The sequence below is a fragment of the Gymnogyps californianus genome, chromosome 8, assembly GCF_018139145.2.
Source record: "Gymnogyps californianus isolate 813 chromosome 8, ASM1813914v2, whole genome shotgun sequence".
Classification (NCBI taxonomy): Eukaryota; Metazoa; Chordata; class Aves; order Accipitriformes; family Cathartidae; genus Gymnogyps; species Gymnogyps californianus.
This window is the reverse complement of record NC_059478.1, coordinates 8091645-8119516: the sequence shown is the minus strand read 5'-3', so window position 1 is coordinate 8119516 and position 27872 is coordinate 8091645. Positions and strand designations below refer to the sequence as shown.

Here is a 27872-nt window from a genome sequence, read left to right as displayed (position 1 = left end):
GCTGTTCTCATAGGAAATTATCAGCCTTGTAAAGCTGCAGCTTATAGCCAAGATTGACACAATCCCATCTATTTAAAAAGGCAGAAACCAAATTTCTGAATACTTTCCAATTAGTTGAGCTCTTCGTCTCCCACTATCCTCCCACAGAATACCACAGACTGTTCTCGAACGAACAAACACTCTCCTGTTTGAGAAGGTCAGCTAGTTTTAGATGTGTCCAGAAACTGCCGTGACACCAAGTGTTCCCACTGTTATATCTTTGTTTCCTTTGATTATGTCATGCAGGCTTGGCATTGACCCTGACTTAGTCTGTATTAGAGTTTTTATGAGCTTCCCTTGGTCTGAAACTTTAGACCGTCTTCGTTTTATAGCCCTCTTCTCAGTTTTTGTCTTTTGGGTCTGTCCATTGCACAGACTCGTACACGCTGAAATGCCACAAAAATAGGACTCCTCAGACTGTGACGACGTTTCGGAGCTTCCTTCGGATGGAGGACCCTTATATGAAGAGTGATAAACTTCCCCAATGTTAGAGAAGTCCCTCTGGTTCGTAAACGGCTTCCTTCCTTTAATTTCCCCGTTGGCTACTGGATGCAGAGGCTCTGTTGTTGGCTTAATAGTCTCTATTTTTTCACTTTTGTATTTACAACGTTTTTTCTGAAACCACAAGTAAAAAAGAGAAACAGTTAGGTTCTGGAAGGCAAGCAGAGCGTAAAAACCAAGCCTAGGAAGCGGCACAGGGGAGAGGAGCTGAGACATGCACCACCTGCCGGCAGAAATACGCTCAGCTCAGCCTGCCCTCCCCACAGCCACCGTACCTTCTTCTCTGGGGAAAACTTCAGGGGTTCTACAATGTACAGGTCCTCCGGATCCACTGTAACAGAGGGAACATAAGTTTAGCAGTCCTGACACTGCCAGCTCCAGAACAACACAATTCTAAACAAGTAATAGGATGCCAAAATATTCAGCTTATCACAGGCATTTTTGCTGCCATTACAAGTTAATAGAGGCACAACACACGAACACTGAAAGTGAAGTCAACACACAGAGGAATTCCCCTAGGCTGCCATGGCAGCTGTCAGCGATACACACTTGAAAACACTTGGCCTCCTGATAGATGAGGCCATCAGAGAGGTGCAGAGAACATCCTTTGGGGAAAAGGAATAACAGTCAGCAAAAGTTAGCTTCTGCAAAAACTAATTGTTACCAATATAATAGTGTTTAATGTGCAGCCTGCCCATGACAGGACAGATACTAGAAGCACGCGTAGGACAGATAACTAGAAGCATCAAGGACACAGATGTTCAGACTGACATGAGGCCAGCCTGGCATTCCTCCATCAGTGCTTTGTAAGTCATTCTTCCAAGCCGAAGCAGGGGAGAATTCAGAAAAAGCATGGTTTTGCAAAAATTAGTCTACGCCTTAGCTAGTCTCTATTGCAACATGTTCCCAATTCAACTCATGAGTTTTCATGCAGTTTTATTCACAGTACAAAAACCTGTGAAGCAAGTTTGCTGCACCCAGAAAAGCAGTGTCAGCTGCATACTTGGTAGTTACTATAATCTGCAACACTTTCGGTTTTGCGTGACGATGATGGCCTAAGAAATCAAAGTTCAGTTGTCCCGAGTGTAACATTAATACTGAAAAGACCAGATCACTCCTCATACCCAAGCCAAGAAAAATAGTCTAAATTTTCTTACTACAGTTGATAAATTTAGATCCTAAATATCTGCCAGGTTTCAAAGACAGGCTATCAGGACTTCTGAGAAGTAGGGCATTCAGTTTTCTCAAGTCCAGCATTTAAAAAAAAAGCCACTTTCTGCAAGCTTCATAGCTTTGTGGACCTGAATGCCTGCATGGATTGCTACTAACCCCAAGAAAACATCTGTAGAGTATAAACGATAGCAAAGACTACATTTAATGTTTTAGCATAATTTAACACAGTTCTGTGAGTGTCTGGTAACTTGTTCATGAACCACCTTGTCCTACAGAATGTATACATGAACTACTATAATCCAGTGTACTTTGACATTAACCTGCAATTCCATTTTCATACACTTGCAGTAACATACACATTGTATAGCACTAATAGAGTACCACTAGATACTAGATGTACGATATGTGAGTAATACCTTCTTTACCAGCTAGCTGAAAAGACTGTGATCTGACCAGTGGAAGAGAAGTTCTTCTTTTCAAATTCATATCATCATAGGAGGAAAAACACCTAGGAAACAAAATCCACAAAGCTTTTTCAAACACGTTTTTCTCAGGACTTTGTCATACGCATTTTTCATTAAGAAATGTCTTTGGCAGAAGGACAGAATTATTCGCTGAGGTGCCCAAGAAAGCCTGGCAAACGGACACAGTACTGTATTTGCAACAAGCTATCAAGGCATGTTAAGTGTAGTAGCCCCAAAATGCTCTGAGGAGAGCATTACTACAGAGCAGTAGTGGCTCTTTGCCATCGATTTTGAGTTTGCAGAAAGAAGACTCAGAATTAAAGCAGATGTGCCAGTCCCAGCGGATTTAGGAAACGTCAATAAAAGCTGCAAGAACATTTAAGTTTCGAATACAAATACATTACCTTTTGGGGCTAGGGTAGTGATTACTTTTGGGAATTCTTGAGAGGTAATCTTCACAGAACTGAGAAGTGCTTCTGCACCGCTGCACACAAAGCACCAAGCCCAGAATGACACAGAGAACCAGAGAAATCACAAGGTAGGTCTGCCGATCAGAAACCTGGAAGAATTTGATACAGTTGTTAAAGACTAAAAGAATAATTTAACAATACCATTATTCTTTCGTTTTAAAGGCTAGTATCTTTAAAAGAACACAATTTACATGTTTTCAAGTCACTTTCCTTCAATTTCGCTAAACACTGTTGTTCAGATTTGAGTGTTCTTCAGAGGTTTCATGCAGTCTGTTGGCTATGCAGCATTCAAGGACTGAAGGCTGAAAACCACTAGCCAGTAACACAGGACAAGATTTCACTGACTATGGTACTACCATAGCTTAAAGAAGCAGCTGCCCCTTGTGAAGAGCATTCAAGCCTATCTGAAAATAATATACTTTCCATAAGAAAGTGTACTAAGAGAGTAACTTCTCTGTTTTACAGTTGACATGGATGTAATACCATCTCAATTTTGAGATGCTTTTCATCAGCTGACGTTGCAGTACTTCACAGGATAAATACCATTATATTCACTTGATTCAAGTTTTGGGTTTCATCTTTCTGACTACTCTTCCATTTCACAACCTAGCAGAAGGATTTTTTTCCTAGTATGTTCATTTCTGAAGATTGACAGACGAAGCTTACTAGAATTACATGGAAGCTGAAATCCAAGGGTATTTTGCAAATTATGTTTAAAATTAATTGCACAGCTCTTTTCCTATAAAAATCTATCTTAAACACACTAAGAGATCTTTGACATCACACTAAGACTTTAGAAGAGACAAGGAACATGACTTCCCATTTTGTAACGAGCAAATGTCTCAGACTAACAGACTCAAGTGACCAGAGTTGAGTTCAGGGAAAGCCATGTGTTCAAATCCCCGGATATTCATCTAATATACGCTGATGACCACCACTGTCAGATTCTGGTTAAAACCACAGCACTCACGAAGAGGAGCTTAGCCAGCCAGCCAAAGGAGGAGTGTCACCAAGTGTTAGAAAACAGCTCAAGAGATGTCTCTGGCAACGTGCACAAAAAAAAGGGTCGTGTTTATGGTACTGCTTGAAATCCCAGGCTGGAGAATGTAAACATTTGAGAGAACACGTTCCTAATATTGTTGCCAAGACTCCCCTAATCTCGAAAGATCACAATAGCCAGAGGGGAAAGGAGAAGGGTGTCCTAGCCATGTGAGCGTGCCATTCAGTACTTAAGAGTGCAACCCTCCACATACTCGTCTGTTACTACAGCCTAGTTCTAACAGCGGCCAGTATGCTCTTGCACACTAAACCTCCTATGGCAAGACTCTGTTAATATTTAAGTGGACAATGTAAGTGCTGGACACTGCAAACCATCCCATTTTACCGAAGTTGTGTAAAGAAGCCATGCAGTACAACTGGTTATATTACGCAGCAAGTGCCAGAAAAGTTCTTGAAACATGAACTTCTACGATTCCCTCTGACATGTCAAAAATTCTGTATGTGCAACGAATCCCATTACTCCCATTTCAAAGACTCCCATTAGTCTTCTAATTTCATTAAGAATCATTTCACAGAACAGTATCAATTCCAATGCACTACAGGAAGGCTGAGATATTAAGTTATTCTAACTAGTTTTATCCTTAGCGTTAGCTCAGACTACAGTCATGGGGCAGTAGGGCTGCAGTAGAAATTATTACCAATCTTGCTGTGCACAAGACAGCTCAAGCTACACAAACTTCCCTCCCCTCCCTTGGCCAGCTGCTAAAGTAGGCTGAAAGCAATACTACAGACAACTTCTCAAATGAAAAGCTTCATTTAAAGACTCCAGGCCTCTTCAAAATGAGATATGTTTATGCATCTGTTTCCTTTGAGTTCTCGTGCCATATTGCTGAATTATAATTACCTCACGTTTTAATTCCGCCACAGTTGTTGACAGATTAGAAACTAGCTGCGTCATGTTGGTGAGCTGTGCTTGTAACAGCTGGATTGCTTCTGTTTGCCGCTGATCCTGTATTAAAGAGAGTCATGGCCATGCTATTCAGTTGTCAGGTTCCCACTACCATATACTGTCATGTGTACAGAGTTAGCGTTCTGTCTGACACAGCCAGGCATTTTGTAGCCACATGACCTATTCAGCACTGTTTTCAACACAACTATCATATAATATTTTAAACATCAACATTTTTACTTATCAAATAACGTTTTGTAACAACGTGCCAAGTGCATTTCATTCCAGTGACTTCTGCTTTCTTCATTAAAGGCAGATTAGGTCACCAGCTCCATGCAATGACTATCAGAAGTTGAGTACTGTCATGTTACAAAATACACACGCAGATGACCAGGCAGAGCTAACGTCTAAGGGCTGACGCATAGCTTCTGTTCTGGGATCAAGCAGCCAGCCACTTAATGACAGGAGCCCAAGCCAGCCAGCAACAACTCCTTTGCAGCTATCGTCTCCTTCCCGGAAAGAGCCCTAACAGGATTCTTAATCCTACGGGAAATTAAGAAAGGCAAGCAGAACACTGAGGAGGTTAACCAAGCAGAGCACCTCAGACTGACCAGCACTTGATACTATTAAAAAAAAAAAAGCAGAATAGAGCATGCATATGATCTCAGGGAAGTTGCGATTTTCTTCACTGTTGATGGATGAGCAAACTACAGGGCAGGGACTGCACTTGAAATTTTCAGACAGTTTGGGATTAAGTCTTCTATGCCACATGCACAGTTGCGTCAGTGATTATTGAGCACTGCTGGTAGCGCTATATTTCACAGCTGCTCAGGAAAGCTAGGATGGCAGAGCAGGGAAAACCTCCTTCAGCTCCCACTTCCTTAAATCACATTTTAAAGAATGAACTAAAGCTTTTGTTACATGCACTATACTTTCAAATGCAAATTTGGCATAAGCCATTACTGTACCCCTCTCCCTTTCTAAAGGCTAGGTCTCTTCAGCAGCGTCAGGGCAATTGTCTGTCTATACTTTAAATCAGAGATGAAAAACAAATCAAGTAAAAAATAAAAGGTTTTGAGTGCAGCTACAACCAAGAAACAAAGGTTGGAAATGACCTGAATAACTTTTTCATTGACAAAGAAATTTAAGAGTTTTAGCTATTAGCAGCTGCCAACTGATTTTTTTCTTCAAAGACAAAATCAGGAAACAGAGCTGGAAACGGCTTTATTCTAAAACGACTGGAAACATATCTAAAAATTTTATTAAAGAGAAAAAAATTGGAAAGCATGGAATAGATGCTTTTAAAAGGCAGATATGCAGCTAAGAAAAATCTTCAATTGAAAGAGAATTTCTGCACCTCCTTGCAACTCTTTCTTAAAAGTAAACTTTCCTAATTAGGAAAACACTTCAGTACTCCAACAAACCATACCTGCTCTTCTGCTATTCTTGAGGTGTTCTGAAGTTTTATTATTGTTTTATTGAAAGCCTTCTGCATTTCTTCCATTTGCTTTCGGTACCTAAAACAAAGAGCGTAGAGGTCTGAAATGCTAGTTCATAAACTCCTCGGCACCAGACTTGTCTTCAGAAAATACAACTATGCCAGCAGAAAACTTCTCTTTGCCCAAAGAAGTTTTATTTAAACATCAAGTGGTATTTCCTTTTAAGTTGCACACATAAAACAGAGATGTGTCTCTTTCTAGGTTTTTTTGTGTCTTTCTCCCAAGGTTAAAGTCAAATCTATTTCAACACCTTAGAGTTTAGTGCCAATTTACTGGAATTCACTATGGAGAATTCTCTGCAAACAGTGACTGCCAAGACAGACAACACAACAGTAAATATAACCAAGAGCCCCTTCCTTGGAACCAATTCTGAAATGGGTACATTTCCTGATTCTTCTATGGCTAAGGAGCACCACAGGTAAACACTGATATACATACATCCCTTACAGAAAGTTCTTGTTTCCCTCTCCATGCTCCCCTCTTCAACAAGAGTTATTACAGATAACATGGTAGTTTAAGTGGAAACAATCAATTCAGTAAAGAAGGCATTGTAGGTCTGTGTCATTCAGTGTTACAGCAACAGCAGGATGTGCCCTTTTGCTGAAAGGATTATGGACAGGATTAGTGCTTACATCCTGGCAACACTCCTTTTAAAAAACCCACAGCAATATTCCTCAAAACAAAATAAATGTGATTGTATCTGAAATACAGAAAGGGAACCCCTGCCAGCCACCCACATCTAGGTCTCCACTAGCTACCTAGGATTAGGTACTTCTCTCAGTTTTCCATAAAGCTTTATACTGTGATTTACATTATACTCCACTTCCACTGTACTACTTTCTGCACGCGTATCTTCCTTTGTATAGTTGGCTAAAATCATGTTTACATACGGTAGACTCTTACCAGTCCTCCTCAGACTTACCTCTGACTAAGTTCTTCTAAATAACGGCTGCTGAGAGACATGTTTACTTCTAGGGCTTTTATGCGATTATTAAGGCGCATGAAGACAGACTCCTTTTGATTAGATCCATGAACAAGATTTCCGTTAGCATAGCCTAGATCTGTTGAATTCTGCAATTCAGCATAGAAGTCTGTAGCTGTTCTCTGCGGTCCCCCAGAGACCGGAACTGCCATTAAAGCTTCTTCAGTTGCCTGATCATCCTCCTTTGTTTCGGCAGATACAGAAGACTCAACGGGAGGCAAAAGAGGTTTCTGCACTTCTGGAGTGCTTTCCTTTCCTTCCCCAGCATCACTGGCTAATGTGCCCACTGTATATTCAGGCTGCAGAACAGTCTCTGTAGGTTTTGAAATCACTGGAGTAGCAATAATTTCTCTTGTGCTCATCTCCTTTACCTCAGTGGCCACACTAGTCTCAGAAGCTACGGGGTTTTCTTCTGCAACAGAGCTCTCGGCCTTTTCTGTTTCTGCACTGATCTCAGCTATATCTACCTGGGGAGTCTCCCTTGGTGCTACCTGGCCTGCATCTTCTTTTGCCAGCTCCAATGCCATGTCTGTTGTTGGCAATGGCTTAACTTCAGAAGTAACTTCTAAGAGGAGGGATTGAGACACAGTTTGAGGATGGCTTGGCTCCAGTTCAATTGAATCTGTGGTCTCATTACTGATCTCCTCATGGACCACACTGCTGAAGTCAACTGCAACAGTAGATCCAGATGGTCTCTCAACTTTGCTGTCTAATTGCTCAGGCAGAGGCTCATCTATTGACGTACGTATAGATTCGGTCAGAACCGCCTGTGGCTGCTGAACATCAGCAGAGTAACCTTGCCCCTGTTTACCTTCAGTTTTACTACGCTGCCGATGCATGGCTACTGCAACCGAACACCATTTAAACAGATATTCTGAAAAGGTGGAAATACAACATGCTGTTACCATGTCGTAGCAGTACTTTTCTGTCTCAAGTTCAAACCATGCCAATGCTTCTTCTTCCTGATCATCACTGGGCAGCAAGGTTACCGTTGACTGGCTTGTATCTTCTTCATACTCTTGTACTAGCTGAACAATAGGACTTTCTTTTGTCAAATCCACAATTAATTGCTCTTTATCGATCTGTGGAATATCTGTAGTAACAAGTCTACAACAAAAGAGTTAAAGATGGGCTGTTACTTCAACAGTTTTACATGCCTGCTCTGGAAGACTGCAAAAGTAGGATCTTTTAGAAAATTAGCAAAGCTTATTCCAGTGACCAAAGGCCAGTTTGAAAATTGAGTCAGAAATTCAGTAAGTTAGTATTTTCTCTGATGTTTTTCAATCCCAATTTGCAAACAAATTATTTCAACCCTTGGTTCTGAAACAGCAAACCTTCTCAATCAGATATTGCCCCTTCCCTCACCCCTGAGAAAAGTTACCAGTTCAAATATCACTAAGTTCTTACAGAGCAAGCATCTTACTCTTCTGCTGCAATCTTCAAATGCAAGAATTACAACCTTCCCACTGACCTTCCTCAGTCTCTCAACAATCAGAGTGCTAGGAAACCATAAACACACTAAATACACCACAAGTCGTGTCTTAACATTTAAGAGCTAGAGTCTCAGCTCTAAGTAGCCAAATCAATTCTGAACAATTGTAAACAACTGACCCCCCCCCCCATAGAATACCTATATACAACTCCTCCTCCCAACCTAATTCCATATCTTTGCATATGTATTTTCATCAAGGAAAGCCTAGCAAAAAAATATAAGCTTCTAAAACAGAATTTTTGTCAATACAATTTAACTGAAGTTTCAGCAATACAACTTACATTCCTAATTAGTCTCCCTTGCAGGAGACAACCTGCAAAACCTGGAAGAATATTAAGTCAGTTTCCACCCAAGAAATCTGCAATAGCCAAGAAGAACAAAACACTCCTCCTACTTCTTCTAAACAAAGTAATACAAACAATTGAGAAAGTTAGTGATGCATTTTGACATTTAGTCAAGTGTTAAAACAAAACATATCATAATGGAAATAGCTATAAACAGTAACTAAAGTGATAAATTTCCCTGGTTAGTACACTACTGTACTACAGATTTCACCAAATACTTGCTTTTTTTACTTGTTTAAGGCAGCATGACATATCTGAGCATTCTGCTACCAAAGACTCCAGACTGGTGCATGTTAGTCTCTGCTAGGTACACACTGAAAAACACCCCAACACCAATCACTTACTCTGGTGAAGGAACAGGGGTCGGTTCAGGGAGTCTTGGTGCAGCTGTTGAAGTTGCAGGGGTGGCAGTGACATTTTCAGACACACTTTTGTTCCCTGCTGCAGGAAGGAGGAAAATGTGAACATAAAAATTCAAGAACCATGTTTGTTTTCAATGAATTCTGGGGTGTTGTTTTGGGGTTTTTTTAGGTTATTAACTGCACTACCAAATTAACTGCAGATGTCATTCACAGTTATTTGAATGAATGTGCTACTGATAGTTTATGTATACGATGTTATGGACAGTCTCAAAATATTTCCAGAAAGAAGCAGCAAGTTAAGACTTTGCAACTGAAGCTGGGTAATATGAAGAGCAAAGATCTCCGAATATAGCTGAACAAACATGTTATCTTTGTATCTGTTCCCTTCTCAGCAAATTCAGCATCTTTGTTCCACTTTTTACAGTCAGTAGGGCAAGAATTCTACAGCAGTAATTAGGTATGCCATAAAAAGTGGAAAAAGTCATTTAAACATAGATCATCCAACTCCTCACAAAAAATTAAAATAGCAAAGAAGTTGAAACTTTCCAGAACGCTTTTCATCTAAAAAAATACCTTCAGCTTCAGACGACTCTTCAGTTTTGGCTCCAAGCATATTAGCAGCAATATTTACCATACTTAGGATAGCATCTAAAAAGAGAAAACAACTACTCAAAGAGGACATATTCAGAGGGCCCAGAGATTAGCACCACTCAGCAATCTGCTATTTTGTAACACTTGCCTGAAACAAATCACAGCATAAGGACATAAAAAAATCTGGTCATTCTATTACACTGGATGCATCTGTTGCTTTTAAAGACTAAGTTTGTAAGCTAGAAACCTATATTTGAAAACCCGTATCTAACCTTTACCAGCTAGACCTTCTAACACCAGTGAGAAGTACTCACTGATCATTAGTCCACTGAAACCAAGGAACAGTAAGACAAACAGAAGAATATTTAAGCATGGAATTTTCTGACAATCTGAGTGTGTGAAACACTGAGGGAGGTCCCAAGCCAGAAATTTAGAGCTTGAACACTCAAACGGAGGAGCTCTAATAAAGACAAGTTGAATCATTTGTCATAACAGCACTAAAGAAGTGAGTCAAGAAGTGTCATTTGCTAAATGAGCAAGACAGAATTCTGCCTTTGAACACAGGATGTCAACAGCAGGACAGACACAGAAAACTACAGATTCATTCAAATTAAGCTGGACTCTTCATCATTTCACATCATACCTCCCTCCCTAATCCCGAACCTTACTTTCGGCTCTGATACTGCTGCAACATAACAATTCTAAATATTTTAAGATTTGAAGAAGCAAATCTACACTTTACAATCTGTTACTTGAATGCAATCTGGATCAGTCAAGGCAACTGGAACAAAACCACAACAAACACCCACAGATCTGGCTTAGATATATATTTAAGGATCTGTTAAGTAGAACAGTTTTTTTCCCCAAAAAAATTCACAGAAGTAAATGCAAAGAAGGTCTGCTCTATATCAGCACGTACATTAGATACAGCTAACTCTTTGGTCTTTATATTGAAAACAAACATCATTGCCAGGCTTATTTAGAAGATGAGGAACAAGGAAAGAGCACCTTACTGTAAACATGCAAAAGTTGGCCCAATTTTGCCCATTTCTCCCCCACCCACCAACATACGTCTGTACTGTATGTCACATGGATAAGCTTATAAAGTTAGAGAGGCATTTTAGTAGTAATGACAAATTTCTTAGACTCCAGGAAGCTCTGTTCAGAACCTTGGTTCTGCCTTTCCTCCAAAACGCGTCAGAAACTACATTCCTGAATTACATTATTTATCTGGGGCTGTATTCTTTGAAAAGTCATGATAAACAAAAGATGTTAAACTTGAAGTATGAATGGTTTCTTATTATTGATGGAGAAGCAGAAAAAGAGGGAGAATTAAGAGTCGATATAGAAGCCTGCCAGTCTAGGAGAACAGCAGGAGGAAGAACAGTGAGCTACCCTTACAGGTTAGACTAGCGGAAGACCGCAGAATACTTCTTATGAGATCAAATGTCTGAGAAGCTCGCTATCTCCTCCTCAGAGCACCCTCTTCCTCACTGCGTATCAGTCTATTTAAGACAAACGATGCAAAATGGAAGTCCACCACATTTGTCCAAGCATGCACATATAAAAAACCCACCGCAAAAAAAATGACACCCACAAACTCAGCATTCCTTCCAAAAAAGGAACACTGACTACCCTGCCAGAGATGAAAGGTCTCAATAACAAGATCCACCAGCCAGAACTAAATAATGATCACTGCAATGTTTCAGTGCTCAGCTGTCTTTCTAAAGCACAATCAGTAATAGCTGTTTCAAATCTTTTAATCTTAGCTTTAGTACTCTAAAAAAACAACAGAAAAGTCACTGCACTTTTCAGACAGCGAACAAAAACAACCTGCAATACTGCACTTGCAGACAGAACGTGAATACGCCTCATCAAGACAGCTTGAAGACAGAGACTTTGAAAGTCACAGATAAGAGATAAGCAGTGTCAGGGAAGAATATACTGCTTTCTCCCATCTGTGAGAGGCTAACATTTAGAAATAAACTGCCTTTTCCACTATCTATTTCCCCTTTGAAAACTGCACTAAGCTGTGCAATACTCCTAGCCACAACCTTTTTGTTCTTCAGTGACAACTACATTCTAGGAAATAGTAGCAAAGAACTCTGCAGCTCTGATCCACTATGGGATGAAAGGAAAGCCTGAGCCCAAACAGCATTCATTTTGAGTACAAATCTACACTACAGTAACAAATCTTCACTAACTGGGATGGAAGGAAGAGTGGTACAGTATAAGAGCTCTTTAGAAGTTGTTGTGTGGCAGCTGATACTATCCTAAATAATTCAGCAGTTAAGAATACCATTAAAACTGAGTATTCAAGTATTCTTAGCCAAACAAACCCCACACCTGGAGGTTTTCCAAAGGAAAAGTGACAAGAGACAGTCAAGAACCGTTAGTTCTCTCAAAAAAAATATACAGGTCTTATGAAGAACATAGAAGCTACAATATTTACATAAAGCCTTCTCAGAAACAGTGGTTTTCATCCTCTCCTTTCCAGCTGTACAAAGTAAATCTTTCTATTGCCTCCTATAAATAAGGCACCTTAATTAAGCACAGATTTCCAAGTTCTAAATAATTAAGGTTCTACAGCACTTTAGTACTGGTTATTTACAGCCCTATGTAACACTCATATTGTTTTAAGTGCTCAGGATCCTTAAGTACAGAAAGCAAAGTTTCCAAAAAATAGAGATCCTTAGAACTGGAAAGTCCTTTTTTTAGAACACTTTAAGAATGACACCCCAACTTCAAATTGTTACTATTTATTCCTATGCAATTGAATAGGAATCACAATAAATGGTTTCAGCAGAAAAATATGAGTGTCATAGCTGTTGCATGACAAAAAGTTGTTCCACTTTCAATTAGCCCATTTTGTTTCAGCACAGCAATGTTTTTTCTAATAAATCATACTCACTTGTAGCAGAACCAAGGAGATTTTTTGAAGATTTTTCTTCCCCTGTATTGTAATCCAATAGGTAATCTATGTATAAAGAAGAACACTTATGACTATCAAAATTAAATGTGTCACAGGCAAAGAAAATAAACCTCAAGATTTAACATGTCATTCAACTATGTCAGTTTGACAGTGTGAAAATAAAACTACACAAATAAAGTTAAAGGTCAGAGATTACATACTGAAATATCAAGCTCCAAGCAATGGGAAACCCAAAGAGATTCAGGGTTCAAGCTTCAGTCTCCCCAGGATTCACGACAGATTCAGCAAACAGCTCACTGAGCTTTGTACAGGGTTTTTCCCCCTCCTCCTCGTGAGGGCTGGAGGTAAGCGTTTTCGTATTTTTTATTTAAACACAAAGCCTACAAGCCAAAATAAGCACCTTCCCAACTGTTTGCAGCATTGATCATACAAACAATCTGAGAACATGGGCTATGGACACTAAGAATAAAGCTGTTCCGTGTGAGCTGCTTTGATTATTTTAGTTATCCTTTCCTACTGTCAGCACATGAAGATATTATTGCCTAGCCTGCCAAGTGAAATAGAGACTTAATACTAGCATTTTAAAGTAACCCTCCAAATAGTTACAACACATTGCTTAAAACTTAAAAAGGATTGTTGGATAAGCCCAGAAATGCTGAAATACTGTCAACAAGACTAAGAGTAAGTTTAGCAGTCAAACCATTTATCATATGCAGGAAACGAGTCACCAGACTAGCACAAGACATGTCTGAATGGCTAAAAATGCAGAAATTATTTGCTTACCATAATCTTCATCAAAGAGTTCTTGTCGTTCAGACTGATACTGAGAATCAGCTATTTCTTCATACTCTTCAACCATGCTAGTACCAAATACCCTATGAACAAATTTTTAAAATAAAAACCTAGTATTAGTCTGTCATGTAATTACTTGATATAATTGATAATTAGATAAGCAATATTAACATTATATAATATGTAGCAAATAAATTAGGCAAGCAATAGTTGCCTTCAGTTCACCAAGATCAAGCAGCAGGTATGCTTATTTTCTCAAACTTGTACCCACCAAGTCCACTGCATGCTTTCAAGTGCTGCACCAAAACAAGATCCTGTTTTTAATTCTAGTAATTCCAAAGAGACTTTTCCTCCTTTTTAACTTGAACTCATACCTAGACTTCCTTGTCTTAAGCTCTCCATGAGCTCTTACGCCTCCTCTTCAGCTTCACCTTTGACTAACTTTAGGAGTATCCATTCATAACCACCTCACTTTGCATACTATATTCTCTTTGACCTGCTCTGCTGAAATAAAATCAAATCAATCCAATTTAATGCAGTCTTGTCAACTGAAAATATAGTTTGGCTTACAACACTAGAGTTCCCAGGTTCAAATCCTGACATAGCTTTGACAGGAGAATTGCAATTGGTTTTTAGGAGCAGTACAGAGGCTGATTATTCTCTGAACTACACACACACAGTTGTTCTGATTTAGATATTCCAAGCATTACTAACTGCATGTACCTGGGGTGCCATGCAACACAGAAGCTTCCCAAAAGCACTCACCACACCTGCTCTTTTTAGTTCACCACTTGTTCCTTGTTTTGCTTGGTCAGCCTTGAAATGCTCATGTCCTCCTGTAAGGCTGCCCATGCTCCTGTTTCCTAACACCCCTCTGCAAATACATACTATTCCTTACATACTGGAGAATCAAATCAAAAGATTCAAAGCTTCTTTAAACAGATGTGAAGCACGCTACGCAGCAGGTAAGTTAGGCAACTACTTCAATTCACAGTATTTGCAAATAACTTGAACTGAAAATTAGAATTTGTTGCCCAACTATTATTAAAACACACTAATCCTCACTGCAAGGAGGTAGAAAGACTTAAGATATTACCTTATAAGACTTAAAGGACAAAAATGTTCCGATCCAAAGTGCGATATCAACTCCACCTAAAGAATAAAAGGTACTTAAAACTCCAAAGACCCACAGAGTCAAGAGTTCGTTTAACATATACATTCAATCTTGAAATTGCAAGTTTTGTTTACTCAAGGGATTTGTAGATTGCCCATAACAGAAAAGACTCTGAAAGATTTGTTCTTGCCATGCATTAAAGTACTGAGTTGCAGTAGAGAACACCCCAAGCCCCATGCATTCATCATTCCAAAAGAAGAGGTTGCTAACCTTTATGTACTTGATGAACATCTGAAGCAAGAGAAAGGAAAAAAGAGAGAAAGAAAAAAAAAATAAAAATGATGTCAGTACCAAGGCAGAACACATGCCACAGGCAACTACAGAGTTTTGTTGTTTTTAATTCAGTACTATAAATGCCTAAGACAACAAGTTATGAAGGATAAAGTTGCAATACTACTTCATCTGCCTTAGGTAGCAAGATTTCATTTAGCCCTCGTACCTTGCAGATAGAAGGTAACATGCAACAAGTGTTTTATTAATGAACTTAAGTTATTCAATTTTTCAAGGCAGCATGATTGTAGACAGAATACTGAAGTGTGTTAAATTTACTAAGTGTATTCTTGTCCCTTAAAGAGCACAGATTACAGAAAGTGACTCAAAAGGAAAAAACCCTTCATAGCATGCATTCTATGTACTGCTGCTGCTTCAAGTTCGATATAACATGCTTCAATTTATAGAAACACTACTAGAAAAAAACGTATACAGCATCTGATCATACATTTGGAAGCTTCAGTCATCTGTGTATTTCTAGTGAGAATTTGACTACACACTGGGATTTATTTAATCTAAATTAATTTGCAAGTGTAGAATGCATTTATTAAACCACTATGTAGACACTACCAATGAAGGACTGTAATAAACTGCAAGTGAGATCAAGATAACTATTTCCATAAAAGCACTCTTGCAAAAAAACTTCCATTATTTTTGACACAAGTTCATTAAGCCACTTCTAAAATCAAACTGTTTGAAAAATTTTTTGGACTCTTCTTCCATAGACTGGGCGCACTTAGAACTTGCTTACTTTTTGCACTATAAAGTAAAAACATTACAAGAACAATCCTTTGAAAATTTTACCATGCTACATTATTCAAGGCAGAACGCTGTATCTGCCAAGTGGTTAAGTGCTGAAGCATCTAGTGTAATTCTGGAATTTCAGTGACAAGCAAGATTCCAGCTACCTTAAGGCATTAATTCAGCCAGAAAGCAGAATTAAAAATAAATGAAGTCTTTATCCTGTGACTCATGCAGAATTTCTGGGTAGAGAAGTTAGATAACTATCATTCATAGCTACTTCTTCATGAAAGCACAAATTGTAATTCAGTAGCACAAACTACAAACTAAATTCTTTTTTTTTTTTTTTTTTTTTTGCAGCACCATAATTGGAAGATAACACACCACTGGAGAGGACCTAAACGGTCTGTATTTTACCTGAATTTAAACCTCCACTACATCCCAATATTTTCACAAAAGTTTTTATCCCAGTCCAAGTACCACATCATTTACTGGAGTTTTATTCTCTTTGAGTCTCCTGAGTAAAGATAGCTTGCTGCCAGTTATTTTGAAGGCAGAGAGATCATAGCAAGTGCTCCAGTAGCAGTAAGCCTAAATAATTTGCATGAGTCGCAATTATGATTGAATAACTGCAAAACTGCATTTCAAGTCTATTGATGAGAACCAGAATTCAAATGCTTACTCTTTCAGATTCACTTAAAACTGTATAGCAGAATACAGCACAAAAGTATCAAGAAATATGCATATTCTAATCCGTGCTCCAGGGAGTGTGTGCGTATATATACGAAGCAGGTACAGCCAAGAGACAAAATAGGTTGATACTTCTAATCTTACATTCAGGAGACAGCTGGTTAAGTGAAACAGAATAGAATATTGTCTGGATTTTTCTTAATTCAGATATCAACTAAGTATGTACTTGGACACAAGGTAATAGGTGCTTCCCAAGATCCTCTCAGTTACCCTTATGAGGAAGGTAATATACATGTGATTGTGCGACAAGGGTTTAGTACATGGCCAATCACACTACGGCCACTAACGAAACTAGTGCAATTAATGGTAAAGCATGCTTTGATAATACTTTTCTCTGGATGCTGTGTTACACAGAGTAAGCCCAGCAAACCCCTCCTTCCCTGAGAAGCACGGATGCTTTTGCAGTGTTAAGTTACCTTAACGTATTTTGCATACATCTGTTCATCCAGAGGAAAGCTTTGGACATTTCTCTCATCTCTGGCATGGAAAGTACCTAATTTAATCCATTTATTTGTTGGATACCTAGAAAAGAAACAATGGAGTCAGCTAATGAAATGCAAGAACCCACTGTTTACAGATATTTGCTGAAGTTTCCCAAAACGCCTTTTCACAGAAGTAATACTCTTCTTTTTTTTTTTTTCAGTTGCAAGATAGCAGCAATGTGTTTTTTATGGAAAGAAGAGCTGCAAGATAAAGCTAGTCCCAACACAAAACCTCAGCAGTACCTCTTCACACACTTAAAACAGTGTGCAAGCCCTTGAAGGATGAAACCCTGTACTTGATCCAATTACCGAAATTCAGCCAGCCTACAGTTTCTGGAACTGAAAAAAGTCACCTCAGACGAACACTGAAGAACGACACATAAGTGGATGGGTTGTAAGTATTATTATAAGCAAGCAGCAAAAAACTGAGCAAAGCAGAGTTAGAACTAGGCAACAGACCACGTGTTGAAAATCAGAATCTACATGCTCTAAGCACTGAAGAAGAGAGTGGGTTTTTTGATGCACTGTGTGAATGCCTCCTCTTTCACATACCAGAATAACCTGCTCACTCCTGGAAAGGAGTGGGGGTACAACATTGCCTAAAACACGATAAAGTCACCCTTTAACCAGCCATTCGGCCAACCAGTAGTACTCTTACCCCCTCCAATTCCTCAATGGTGTACTACTATTTCTTTTTAAATAATATGGAGGTTTTTGGACAGAGTTCAGCATTGAAGACAGCTTAAGCCACGTGGAAATGGTCTGAATGACAAGGGTGGAGGCAGCCCACAACCCCAGTGGCATTCTGTTAAGCAATGTTCATTTTATAATCTGCCATCCACTACCTAGCTACTGTCTAATTTCTGCTGCTTCATTGCTACTTTTCAACAAATTTTTCCTTTTCATTGTTAAGGTGGCAAAGAAAAAAAATACAGGAAGCATGGAAAGAACTCAAGCCATGTATTCTAGGACCTCACAGTTGCCCCTTCCGTGGAAAAAAAGCATGCTAGTAACTGACAATATACTCACACGAAGAAAATCCATGTAATTTCACAATGCATTATACTTTGCATAACAACAGGCATACACAGACCATGTTTTATGAAGCCATCCATTTAATAATCGTTATTTAATTTTTCATTCAGAAGGGTGGGTTTTGATAACATACCTGTCACTAATAGACACCAGAAAGTCTTTAGGAGTGGAAGAGAATAATTCATGATTTGCAATGTCAAGCTGCTTTACTTGGACTGGTTCACAGAGCTCAATAACAAACCTTGAAGACAAAAAGGAAATATTAAAAAAAGCACTTTTCTTTCTACAATTACAATCCTCAGTCCTTTACCTTGTTACTGCATCCTGCACTGGGTATAAAAGAACACTACAAAAATGCTGTACAATAAGGAGGCATCACTTGTTGCTCCCTTCAAAATCACTGGTGATATTTACCTGCATATCTAGCTTAGTAACTCTAGATAGCACCTGCAGCTACAAAAGCTTCATCCATCTTGTACTCAAAGGCAACAAGTCACAGAACTAAAAACTAAGGATAGCAAACAGCATTTAAACCACATCTGAAATACCAGTTAGTATATGGTAAATTCTGATCATGTGTCCTACAATTATTTGACAGCTGGGGAAAGAAACCAAAATCTTTACTTGAACACTCAGTGCTTTCTCTTCTCTAAGATTATAATTATGCAAAAACTACAAATACTAAAGTGAACAAAGTTATCCCCTTGATCTTACTTCTTAATATCAGAGACAGAATTCTATGGGGGACATAATAAAGCATCTAATGCTAAATCCCTCAAAGTTCCTTACACACGTTTCGGGCAGAGACACACCAAGGTCAAGTCAGTCCCACAGGATACACAGTCCCATTGCGATGGAAAACTATAACCACTCCTGTCATACAAGCAAACCTCAGTAACCTACCAGATTTTAGTACTGCAAGGATTTAGCATATAAAGGTCCATGTTTTCCATCAAAATAGCTGAAGTGCTCTGTACAAAGAAGAGAATTAGTATTTTAAATTGTATGGTAGATACTAACACAGCAGCAATGGCTTTTCCCCTCTCTCCAAAAGTAAGTTTGATATTAGTTATGTAGACTAACACCAAGTTTCACAACATTCTAAGCAAGATAATATACAGGAGATATTATTCCATACTACTTTGGGGCAATCATAGATTACCTACTATGGCAAGGCGTTTAATACAACTTTATTCAGTTGTTCCATTTCTGTACTCAGTAGACTCTGCTTCCCCTTCCAAATTCACTTAAAAAGACATCAACTTCTCTATAGCAATCCCTCTTAAAAAAGGGACAGATCATAGTTTATGTCCCATTTTTATAAATCAAAAATCACAATAAATCCAAACATAGAAATAAAAGACTACTTCAGAAATCAGTGTTCAGTTTTAAGTGTACTTTATATTACTTCTTGCATAAGAGTAAACTGAAATAATGCACACTAATAATTAGTAAATGCTTACCTTTGCCTCTGGATTTGCTGCCAAAATTTTGGCACCACACTCCACAGAGGCATAGTTATTTCTGTTTTTCTGGACTTTTTTTGTGGAATGCTGCCCACCAACAGCAGAAGGGTGCATTGACTGACCTAGGAACAAGAAAATATTGCTACTATAACAAATCACACAAAACAAACAGTATTTTCACTTTCAGGGAACTTTTGTGTACTGTTTTTATATAATAAATGCTACTAATTATGTAGTTCTAGCAGAAAAATGAAGTTCCAGGCTGCATTCCAAATTGAGACAGTTTCACTATTCAAATCTGATACAAGATGAAAGCGGTCTGTATTTAGACCAAACCAATGAACCCTGAACTTACTCTTTTCTTTCTCCACTTCCATGACTTTCTTCTTCCATTCATCAAATGTTGGAATGTCTCCAGGGTCCTTTGGAGTCATCACCGACGTAGGGTCAATTTCTCCTGTTTTCTTATAGTCTTTCTGCAAAAGAATGAGCCACCAATTGTGAATATTTTTCAGTACCAACAATGAAAACAAAAAATGAACTTCAACGGTTTTTAAAAAAAAAAAAGCATGCTCTCATCAAGTCAACAGCAGATAGACCATTTGAACCCATGTTAAAAGCTTAGTGCCGAGTTAAGCTCACAAGCCAGAAAAAACATGTGATGATTTCCTCCCAGAATTATATTCTTTCACTGAGATGCTGGTAATTTTTGTGGCTAAACTAATACATTTTAAGTAAAACATAAGCATTCTGTCCCATAAAATATCTGCTTTTTCTTCAAGATTTTTGCTTTTCCTCCTCTTAAGGAGGAAAGGTTTCCCTGTAGCAGAAATCTTCAAATATGAATGTTGGTCATGACAGAATTCCGGAGGCCCCTGGAGTTTCTGAACACCCCAAAAACGAGCAGAATGAGATATTATTTACAAATGCTTTATTTAATGTTTAATGATCAAAGAAATAATGTTTTGGACTTGCCTGACAAAGCAGCAACCCTTTTAAGGTAACCATATGCTATACCATTTCAAATCTTAACTTCTCCTTTGTACAAACACATTTTCAGCACACCACCAAAAGTGCGAAAAGCTTTTGCTAGACATTTCAAGCGTAGAGGTTATTTTGTAGACAACATTTTACAGGTAGTTTCCAGAATGACTGCTTTGTAGGTTGACATTTTCTCTGCACTTAAAGCAAGAATTATTTCACATGTAGTCCTACAGCTGAAAGCCCTCAAAAAAAGAGCCAAACCCACATATTTGGACAGAAGTGACAACAGAATTCTTCACATGACTACACTGCAACAGAACTTTAGATGTGGTGTACCCAAAAATACATCCCCACATACAATTAGAAATGAGAGGACCTAAAAAACCCCTGTTATCTTCCTCTTCCAAGAAAGTTCAGGATATAAGATCCTTCTTGGACTATGACAAAAGTGGTAAGTCAAAAAACTGACTGAGTAAGCAATGCCAAATCATGCTTTTGCTTAACTGTGACATCAGACCAATGCCATAATTATTTAAATTACAGTCTTTAAAGCATTAGGTTAAACAAAGAAAATCTTGGCTTTGTTTTTTAAATAATGGTTTACATCAATTTGTTTGTAGTAAGTTCTTTAGAATCTAGACTCTTCCTGACTGCATGTAATTATTTTAAGGCACACTGTACTCTGTTCAATAATCTTGGGAAAAACTTCTTAGTTTTAAAAGAGAGTTATCCAAGTTATTAATGACAGTTGAAACGTCATCCTAAAATAGCAAAAAATGGTACTGCCATGGCCTTGGTCATTCTTTACCTATTTGAAAAATGTAAGCTTTAGGAAGTGCCTCACAGTAAGAACATAAAAGCAGTCATACAGTTAAGTATAAACGACCTGTCTAGCTAAGTATCCCACTTTAACAGTGGCCAAATAAGATACCTAGGAAAGAATAAAAACACATCAAACATTTTGTATTTCCTCCGTCATCTTTGCCTCTAGCCATCTGCTTGCTACTCAGGAACTTCCTGACTCAGTCAAGATTCAACCCTCAGACTTCTCTTCTACAAGCTTACCTAGACTGTCCAACACCCCCCTCCCCCCCCCTTTTTTTTTTTAAAAAAAAACCTCTGTAAAAAAATTCAGCATTCACAGCATCCTGCAGGAAGTCCCAGCTTAACTATCTCTTACATGAAGAACATTTCTTCTGGATTCTGCTCCATAGTTTTATTTGGGTATTATTTATCAACCTTGCTGCCCTTTTCTACCAGTTTATTATACCCTTGTTGAGATGGCAATATCAGAACCACACACAGTGTTCAAAACATGAGGGCTGTGCATTTATACAGTGGCAATCAGAAAAGTGATGGATATCACTCTTCTTTAACAATGGAGATAACCTAACAGAGGGCATTAGGCTCCTGTGTCTACTGAGCGGATATCAGTACTGCTTACCTCCCTTTTTAAGTTCTCTGAGGCATTCAGAGCAGATTTTTGCTCATCTGCTCCTTTTTCAGCTGCTGAAACTTTCGACTCAAACTCAGATTTTGTCTTCTTTCCCTTGCCATGTGAAGATGATATGTTCTCTATATGTTGACCTGCAAGGCTGAAAGTTTTGAGAGTATTAGGACCTATGAAGTGTTCACATTTTCAGCCATATGCAATATTAAACACACACACAAGTATGTAGATAAGCAAGCACATGCAAATGTTTGTTTCAAGGCCAGGACAGAAAAGAACAATTACCTTTAAATTATTCAGACTCACAACCTACTTCAATACTCACCTCTCTGGTGGACTGACAAAAGAGGAAGGCTCACTCTGAGGGTCAGCCTCAAGTGTCCCACCAATATCACAGTCAGGTTCTGACTGCTCAGCTTCACTAGAGCTGACTACAGGGATATCAGCACGGGAATTTTCTATTGCACTGAAGGGAAAGAAATAACATGCTTTTTACCCTTCTGATAACACAAGTAACCCTGCTAATCAACCACATAACTCAAGATATTTGAAAGTTTTAAAAAAGCAACAGTCTCACAGAAATAATTAAGAAAAGAGGAATGAAGTATGCTATACTTGTGGAACTGCATTCTCAGCTGTACCCATGCAAGAATGGAATTTCATTTTCCAGACTGTTTGTCTCAGCACAAGGAACACAAAGCTAGCTTCTCATCTCCCAGAACTCTCATCTAACATCTTACCAAAGACTGCAATGGATAATTTCTCCCATCATCACTACAAATTAAGAACAGCTTCAGAGTTACCTGACTGCCAGCAATTTTCCCATTCAACAAAGGAATCAAACATGAGACTGAGTCCATCACTAAAAACTCCTAATGTTCCCAAGTCAGTGGGCAGCAGTCAGAACAGAACTTGGCTAAAACTAGAGGAGAAAAGGGGTGTGTCATGGTTTAACCCCAGCCAGCAACTAAGCACCATGCAGCCGCTCACTAACTCCTCGCCCCCACCAGTGGGATGTGGAGGAGGATGGGAAAAAAGTAAAACTCGTGGGTTGAGATAAGAACAGTTTAATAACTACAGTAAAATAAAATACAATACTAACAATAATAATAAAAATATTATAACAGTAACGAAAAGAAATATAACAAAAGAGAAAAAAAAGAAAAAAACCCAGTGACACACAATGCAATTGTTCACTACCCGCTGACCGATGCCCGAGCAGCAATCCTCCCCTCCTGGCCAACTCCCCCCAGTTTATATACTGGGTATGACATTCTATGGTATGGAATATCCCTTTGGCTAGTTCGGGTCAGCTGTCCTGGCTATGCTCCCTCCCAGCTTCTTCTATACCCGCTTGCTGGCAGAGCATGGGAAACTGAAAAATCCTTGACTTAAGGCTACTTAGCAACAACTAAAACATCAGTGTGTTAGCAACATTATTCTCACACTAAATCCAAAACACAACCGTACCAGCTACTAAGAAGAAAGTTAACTCTATCCCAGCCAAAACCAGGACAGGGTGGCATAACAATATATAGTAGAGCCAGCCAGACTTCCTTTCCCTATTTTTTTTGTTTTTGCTAGTGCAATAAAAATGAGGTAACCCAGTAGACCATTATCCAAGCTGCATCAACAGCCTGAACTAGCTAATCTGCCCACTGCTCTACTTCCTCTCTCCCAGAAAGGCTGAACACGCCACATCAGACAAATCCTAAGGCAAAAACTGAAAAGAAAGCTTCCCTATATGCTCTTTAGGAATGATGGAATGGGTGAGGAGGAGAAGATGGACAAATAATAACTTTCAGTTGATAACTTCTGTGACTGTCCTCTCTTCTCCAGTACATGGATGACTTTCGTATTGATCTAGAAGGTTATAAACCAGATCTAAGTAAAAGCTTTATTCTGCCTAGTAAATTTCAATATAAGCTTTCTTCAATGTCAGCAGCAAACTAGGTTAATCCAATATCATGATACAGAGCTGCCAAAACACAAACAGCACATCAGCAACTTAAAAGGGGATCTTTTTGGTTCTCTGACTGCTACAATTATCAACAGAAGCAGCTGCAACAAACCCAGGGAGTCAATTTTAGTACCTTTCATATGATGAAGTTCCCACAGTATAAAACAAAAAACTCACAGGTATTCAAGACTTTTTGCTACGTAGCAAAATTTAACAAATGCTAGGAATACAAGAATTTATTAGCTACAAACAGGGATTAGTTTCTCTGAATGCCTCAAAACACACACATCTGAGATGCACACAGTTTAGCCCTACACGTAACACTTTAATGACTGAAGTAAGGTTGACCGCTACACTTAAAATTAAAAAGCTCCACATATTCTTGATCTCAGTGGACAGATGACAGTATGAATAATTATCAACTGAATAAAATATGGGACAAGTACGAACTTACAGATACCCTGATATCAGGGTGTACCTGACTGGCCTCAAGTAACTAATTTGGGCAGAAGGCGAGTAGCACAAGTCTAAAAGCTGTAGTGCTCCCTCTCCTTTGGGTACTCTCATTTGTTAGTAGCTTTGCCTTAATTTTTAAAGTGCATTACCAAGCTCGCTTTGCATGGCAGCTGTCTTTACCTGCAGCCAAGAGAACAGCTCAGATTATTTTTCCAAGAAGTTTTCCCCAAATTAGGTCTGGATAGAAAAGCTACAATCAGTGCTGTCCTAAAAAAGATTCACTACAAAGTAAAAATAGTTTGGAATAAAATTACTTCCAGAATATTTTGACTAAGACATCCTGCTGGAACATCAAACTGGTAACACCTAAGGGAGCTGGACTTTGTTACACTGATGGGAATCAGCATCTGAAACAGGAAAAATGCTGTCTGAAGATAACAAATGCAACTGAGTCTTTTTAAAGATCTTGTTTAACTACGGAGTTGAACTACAGCTGGTTTGGATATTAGAGTTAATCTGTACAAAAAGAGACCACTATTACTATTTAAAGCTAAACTGAAGTTTGAAATAACGTATAAATATGCATCTCTCCTATACTCATTCTACCCTCTCTTCCTGTAAAGGGTACTAGTGTCAGAACACTACTGCCAAGCATTAACTAATATATCGAGTCCTCCAAAACAAGTTTCCATTTTCATTTGTTTCATAGTTCGAGTCTTCAGAGTTCATCTCACTGGTATTGCCCAACTATGGCACCAAGTCTGTTTTCAATAATTACCAGATACCAAGCTGAATGTTCAAAAGAAAATAACATCCTGAATCTCCTTCTAAGAGCTGACAACAGTAGGATTTACAACACATTACACAAACGAATCAGTACAGTAGTCAACAAAAGCTATAAAAAGAAACACACTGAAATTACATTCCAGTTTTGCTTTATAAAAACTGCAAATTTGGGCAGCTTGATTTTCAAAGACTTGCAATTAAAGACACTTAGGAAGTACCAGAAGGTGCTTAAGCATTAGCCCTAGCAGACTAGGCAAAATCAGTCAGCAGACAAGATTTCCAGACCTTTTCTATGGTAAAGAAACTAAGTTTGGTAAAGCAGAAAAACCGGACTCTTAAAAAACCCAAAACACCAAATGGAAGTCTAGTTCATTTTTAATGTGTTGAATTTTTATCTACCAAAATATCAGATCTTTATCAACAGATAATCAGAAGAATGTATTCCCCTTACCACACACATTAAAAAGCCCAGGAGAATTTTGTGAAAGTACCTAAAAGTATACACACATGGATTTCCATACTACAATTCACATTTGATAGCACAGCATTCCACAAAAGAAGGAAAACAAAATTAAGCACAACAACTCTTGAAGACTGCCTACAGCACAGGTAGCTCTGCAATACACTACTAAGTACCAGAATTACAAACTGTCTTGGTTGCATTTATACTAAAATTTGCTATTTCATCGAAAGTCTCTTAATATCAGAACTTAAGACTGCTCTGTTCTAAGTCCTGGAATACAATTCTGCAAAGTTCTTCCTTAACTGAAAGCAGAGGGCATTGCTGAAGCAGCCTTGATGCTTGTTACCACAGATGTGAAAGCACATTTGTGAAGGGCAGAAATCCTAATGGTAAAGACCTGAGGGCTTTTATAGTACAGATTATCTAGCACATAAAAGACACTGGATTTTTTTCTGTCAAAGCAGCGGCTTAGAAACTGATAATGACAATAGTATGCCACTTCATGCAAGTACACAACTCTTAATCCACACACTGAGTACATGATGGCATATACCATTAGCATTGACACCATAAACCAAAGTACAGCAAAAGAATCGTGTGTAGCAATGTAGTCGTATCCCTACTAAACCTCAATAGGTAACCCTTTTAACATCATCAGAGTAAGTGATATTCTCTCAAAGACCAAAACAAAATAAAAAAGCTTACTCAGGCTGTGAGACGGGAGGTGTCTCTGAGGTAGGTGAACTGGAAATGTTTTCAGTGCTTGCAACTATGCTAGACGAAGCTTCATTTAAATCTACTGAAGGTGGAGTCTCAACTTCAGGCTGGCTTGCTTCACTCATTTCTGTAGTCTGTGGAAACATTACAGATGAACATACGTTTTTCAAAACTTGAACAGGAAAAGCATTCATACAATAACATCTAGTATGGAGTTTTAACAGTTCAGTAGTTCAGATTTCTGTCATCAATGAACCTGAAAATCAGAAAGCAAGACAGTTAGGAAATCAATTTTCTTCCTTCATAAACCTAGGGGGTATTCAGGGCTACTTTGGGATAGTCGCAACACACTTCCATAGTCTGCAATAATAGTGCAAAAATATTAATTGGAAAAGGCATGTGCAACAGCTTCCTCAACCATGCATTTCTATAAAGAGACAGCCACAAGAAAACAAGTTTAAATATTTCAGCAACTGAAATAAATGGTTCTATTTGCATGCTCCATCACAATAAAATTCACATTTACTATTTTCATCCTGAGCTTAATTTTGGGGAAGGCTTTCAATTTTATCACTCCAATGGGGGTCCGAAATGATTTAGAAGTTTATTCCATGTTGTAACTGAACAAAGAGATAAATTGCTTATCAATTCTGAGAGTCCAGTAGTCTTGAGTCTTCTTTATTCTAGGTCTTCAGTTTTCATAAGCCCTTGCACAGCATAATCAGAATAAGGCTTTCTAAATCGGGAATAGTACATAACCATTGAAACTGGTCAGATTAACTCTTGCAGCAATAGAAAATACTATTAGACAAGAGCCTCTTGTCAATAGCTGGATTACTGAGAGTCATCTAACTGAACGTGAAGAGGTCTAGAATGTTTTACTATAGAATTACATATCTAAACCGTGCAATATATATTCAGAAGTACGTCCTATGTATGCTGTCTTGTAATCTACAAAATAAAAACATATATCACATAAATCATCTTTAACAGTGGGCTTTGTAACATTTAACACCGAGCACTGACTTAATGGTATTAACGGCCCATATAACTGAAACACAACCCTTTTTCCATTTTAACAAAGGAAATGAAACCGACAGAAGCCACGAAGGACCAAAGCTAAAATGGACTGCTACGATCACCAAGTCCGATCTATATAAAAGACCTCACTAAGAAGGTTTTTTACATTTTATTTATAAAGAGACATCCATACCTGTAACATCCAATTTTAATTTATCTTGGAAAGATTTATTTAGTCAGTACTTACAAATACTAAATTACTCTTATTATTACTTATGCACATGGGAAATGCAAGATCTGTTAGCTCACACGTTTTCTCCTTCACTGGAAACGTGAGTCTGACAGCAACGCTGCGTGCAAGTGAAATGCAGTAGATGATTACTATGAGCTTTAGACAACCAAAACGAAAGACTTTGAAATCCAAGAAGCATTTCAAGAGTGTATGGAGACAGTGAATGAAATGAAAGTCTTGCCTGGTCAGATTTTGTAAAGTCATCAAGTAGCTCTTCTGTAGAGTAACTCCGTGTAC

General features: G+C 38.4%; 1 protein-coding gene across 3 annotated transcripts; it reads right to left on the bottom strand.

The window, feature by feature from the left end:
* SUCO (SUN domain containing ossification factor) lies at positions 1–27872 on the bottom strand. 3 transcript variants are annotated; one of them, XM_050901129.1, is made up of 22 exons: positions 27817–27872; positions 26312–26457; positions 22267–22407; positions 21929–22086; positions 19863–19979; positions 19505–19629; positions 18945–19012; positions 18175–18282; positions 16941–17046; positions 14974–14994; positions 14686–14741; positions 13581–13672; positions 12777–12842; positions 9848–9922; positions 9257–9350; positions 7017–8183; positions 6025–6112; positions 4551–4655; positions 2582–2736; positions 2130–2221; positions 816–871; positions 1–654 (listed from the first exon to the last, which is right to left on the bottom strand). In XM_050901129.1, exons 2-22 carry the CDS (start codon positions 26446–26448, stop codon positions 208–210), a joined length of 3474 nt encoding a protein of 1157 aa, XP_050757086.1. In that variant the 5' UTR covers positions 26449–26457; positions 27817–27872; the 3' UTR covers positions 1–207. The 3 variants fall into 3 exon arrangements, with proteins under 3 accessions (XP_050757086.1, XP_050757085.1, XP_050757088.1); XM_050901128.1 differs by lacking the exon at positions 14974–14994 and having other exon boundaries at positions 9257–9353; positions 19863–19983; positions 21936–22086; XM_050901131.1 differs by lacking the exon at positions 22267–22407 and having other exon boundaries at positions 9257–9353; positions 19863–19983; positions 21936–22086.